At 44.3% G+C, this 2,500-nt stretch overlaps 2 protein-coding genes across 8 annotated transcripts in view; one reads left to right on the top strand and one right to left on the bottom strand.

The window, feature by feature from the left end:
* The window catches only part of wge (BAH domain and coiled-coil containing protein winged eye), a 611,809-nt gene that overhangs the window by 268,520 nt on the left and 340,789 nt on the right, over window positions 1-2,500 (top strand). The gene's annotated exons all lie outside the window — the stretch shown is intronic.
* LOC147467859 (uncharacterized) overlaps window positions 1-2,500 on the bottom strand; it is a 32,993-nt gene that overhangs the window by 27,370 nt on the left and 3,123 nt on the right. Inside the window, exons 3-4 of the mRNA XM_086530664.1 lie at window positions 1,640-1,673; window positions 186-315 (exon numbers count right to left, since the gene is read on the bottom strand). Of these exons, the coding sequence (XP_086386790.1) occupies window positions 186-315; window positions 1,640-1,673 (164 nt within the window). The remainder of the gene's footprint in view (window positions 1-185; window positions 316-1,639; window positions 1,674-2,500) is intronic.

Genomic DNA, 2,500 nt, shown 5'->3' with positions numbered 1-2,500 from the left:
CCCGCCCCCAACCCCTCACCCTCCCCTTCCCCCTCCCCCCCGCTCTCCCATCGATAACATACACCCCTTCCCCCAACCCCTCACCCTCCCCTTCCCCTTCCCCTTCACCCCGCCCCCCCTCCCCCCTCCCCACCATAGCTATGTCAACACACATACAAAACACTCATCACGACCGTCAGTCTCACACCCTAAGGAGATGGCCCGCATGTCTCTCGCAGGACCACTTGTTTTAAAGGTCCCTCTTTGTTTCCCTTGCTTACAGAGGCTTATCAAGCCGCGCATTTCGATGAGTTGCTGGCTTCCTGGGTGATCCGGCTTGAAAACATGTCAGATTCATGCGCTTGTGTTCGGCATACGCATGCACACGGTTTATGCATCATACAACACCAGTGTACACACGAACGTAAACACGAAAGCAAATACAAACTATCGAGATGGACAAAGTGGGAATATGTGTATGCAGGGATGTGTGTGTGTGTGTGTATATATATATATATATATATATATATATATATATATATATATATATATATATATATATGAATATTTATTTATTTATTTATTCATATACATGTATTGATACGTGTGTGTGTGTATGTGTGTGTGTGTGTGTGTGTGTGTGTGTGTGTGTGTGTGTGTGTGTGTGTGTGTGTGTGTGTGTGTGTGTGTGTGTGTATGTGTGTATGTGTGTATGTGTGTGTGTGTGTGTGGGGGTGTGTCTAGTGCGTACGCGCCTATGCATTAACGATGAGGAAGAAAAACATCATATGTTGCACAGAAATTAACAAGTAAACGAAGAAGAGGGGGAGGAGGATTAAGCAAAAGAAAGAGAAAATTGTGATGATAAGGAAAGAGAGAGAGAGAGAGAGAGAGAGAGAGAGAGAGAGAGAGAGAGAGAGAGAGAGAGAGAGAGAGAGAGAGAGAGAGAGAGAGAGAGAGAGAGAGAGGGAGAGAGAGAGAGAGAGAGAGAGAGAGAGAGAGAGAGAGAGAGAGAGAGAGAGAGAGAGAGAGAGAGAGAGAGAGAGAGAGAGAGAGAGAGAGAGAGAGCAGGCAGTGGTTAGCATTGCATGATCTGACTACCGAGACAATAGATAAAAATTGAGACAAATTGCTACTTGACCTGCATGATTATCCCAACACTTACCCTTTGGTCATGCAAACCCTTTCAAAATAAATGTTAGTGAGAAGGTTTAAGAAATTGCGTGGAAGGAGGGAGGGAGAAGGGATGGGAAGGTGGGAGGGAGGGAGAAAGGGTGGGAAGGAGGGAGGGAGGGAGGGAGGGAGGAAGGGAGAAAGGGTGGGAGGGAGGGAGAAAGGGTGGGAAGGAGGTAGGGAGAAAGGGTGGGAGGGAGGGAGGGAGAAAGGGTGGGAAGGAGGGAGGGAGGTAGGGAGAAAGGGTGAGAAGGAGGGAGGGAAGGAAAGAGGAAGGGGGAAGACCCTAGCAAAGCCTAGCTGCTGGTCATGAAGATAGGAGCAATACAGCTTAATAGGAATAGAAAATTTACTATAATAACGATATCACTTTAAAGACAACCATAAGGAAGGTACACTGCATACAAAACTCAACACTACTACTCACCCTTAATTAAAAAACAGCTACAATCAACCTCGAGACACACTTACAAATAGGAAACATTACCTTCCTATCATATGCTTTGATCGTAACGTCTTTCCTGAGTGTGAAATAGTGTGCCATTTAAGGTAGGCCTATAACACGTGTCACACAGCAGACCCTGATATACACTGTGGAATGTTCTTCCGTTTGATGAACATGTTATAGATGAACATGTTAGATGAACATGTATGTACCTGCAAAAGAAGAAAAAAAAGGCATTAAAATTTAAAGTGGAATACTATTTTTGTATTTGTTTGAATGTTCTGTCTTTTGAGTTTGATTATTATTCTTTTTTTGTATTGTTATTGTCTGTAAAGCAAAATTGGTATTTGTGACATATTAATCAGAAAAGGTGGTTTATATCTCTTTGAATTACTGATTATGCGGAAATAACAGAACTCCCTGACCTTTGTTTTAAATGGCTTTTCTTAAATGTTGTCTTTTTCGATTTGAGGGGAATGGGAAAATGGATACTGATTGCTTCCATTATACTAACTTGACTATAAAGATAAACACTAATCTTTCTGTTGGACTGATTCTCTCTCTCTCTCTCTTCCCCCCTTCTCTCTCTCTCTCTCTTTCTTCCCCCCCTCTCTCTCTCTTCCCCCCTCTCTCTCTCTCTTCATCTCTCTCTCTCTCTCTCTCTCTTCATCTCTCTCCCCCCCTCTCTCTCTTAATCTCTCTCTCCCCCCCTCTCTATCTCTTCATCTCCCCCCCTCTCTATCTATCTCTATCTATCTCTCCTGTCTCGTGATCTCTGGAGGACTCAACCAAGACTTCAGCTCAACCTCAATTATCGGCTCTGCCTCTCGCTGGGGTAGGGCCGGCCGAAGTCTCAAGTCCCTCGCGCGTCTCAATACTTTTTTTCTGCATCAAGAAATCCAA

The sequence above is a fragment of the Penaeus japonicus genome, unplaced genomic scaffold (genome assembly GCF_977035675.1).
Source record: "Penaeus japonicus unplaced genomic scaffold, GWHDUDI00000001_assembly GWHDUDI00000033, whole genome shotgun sequence".
Lineage (NCBI taxonomy): Eukaryota > Metazoa > Arthropoda > Malacostraca > Decapoda > Penaeidae > Penaeus > Penaeus japonicus.
Note: the sequence above shows the minus strand (reverse complement) of the source record. Positions and strands in the feature narration are given on the sequence as shown.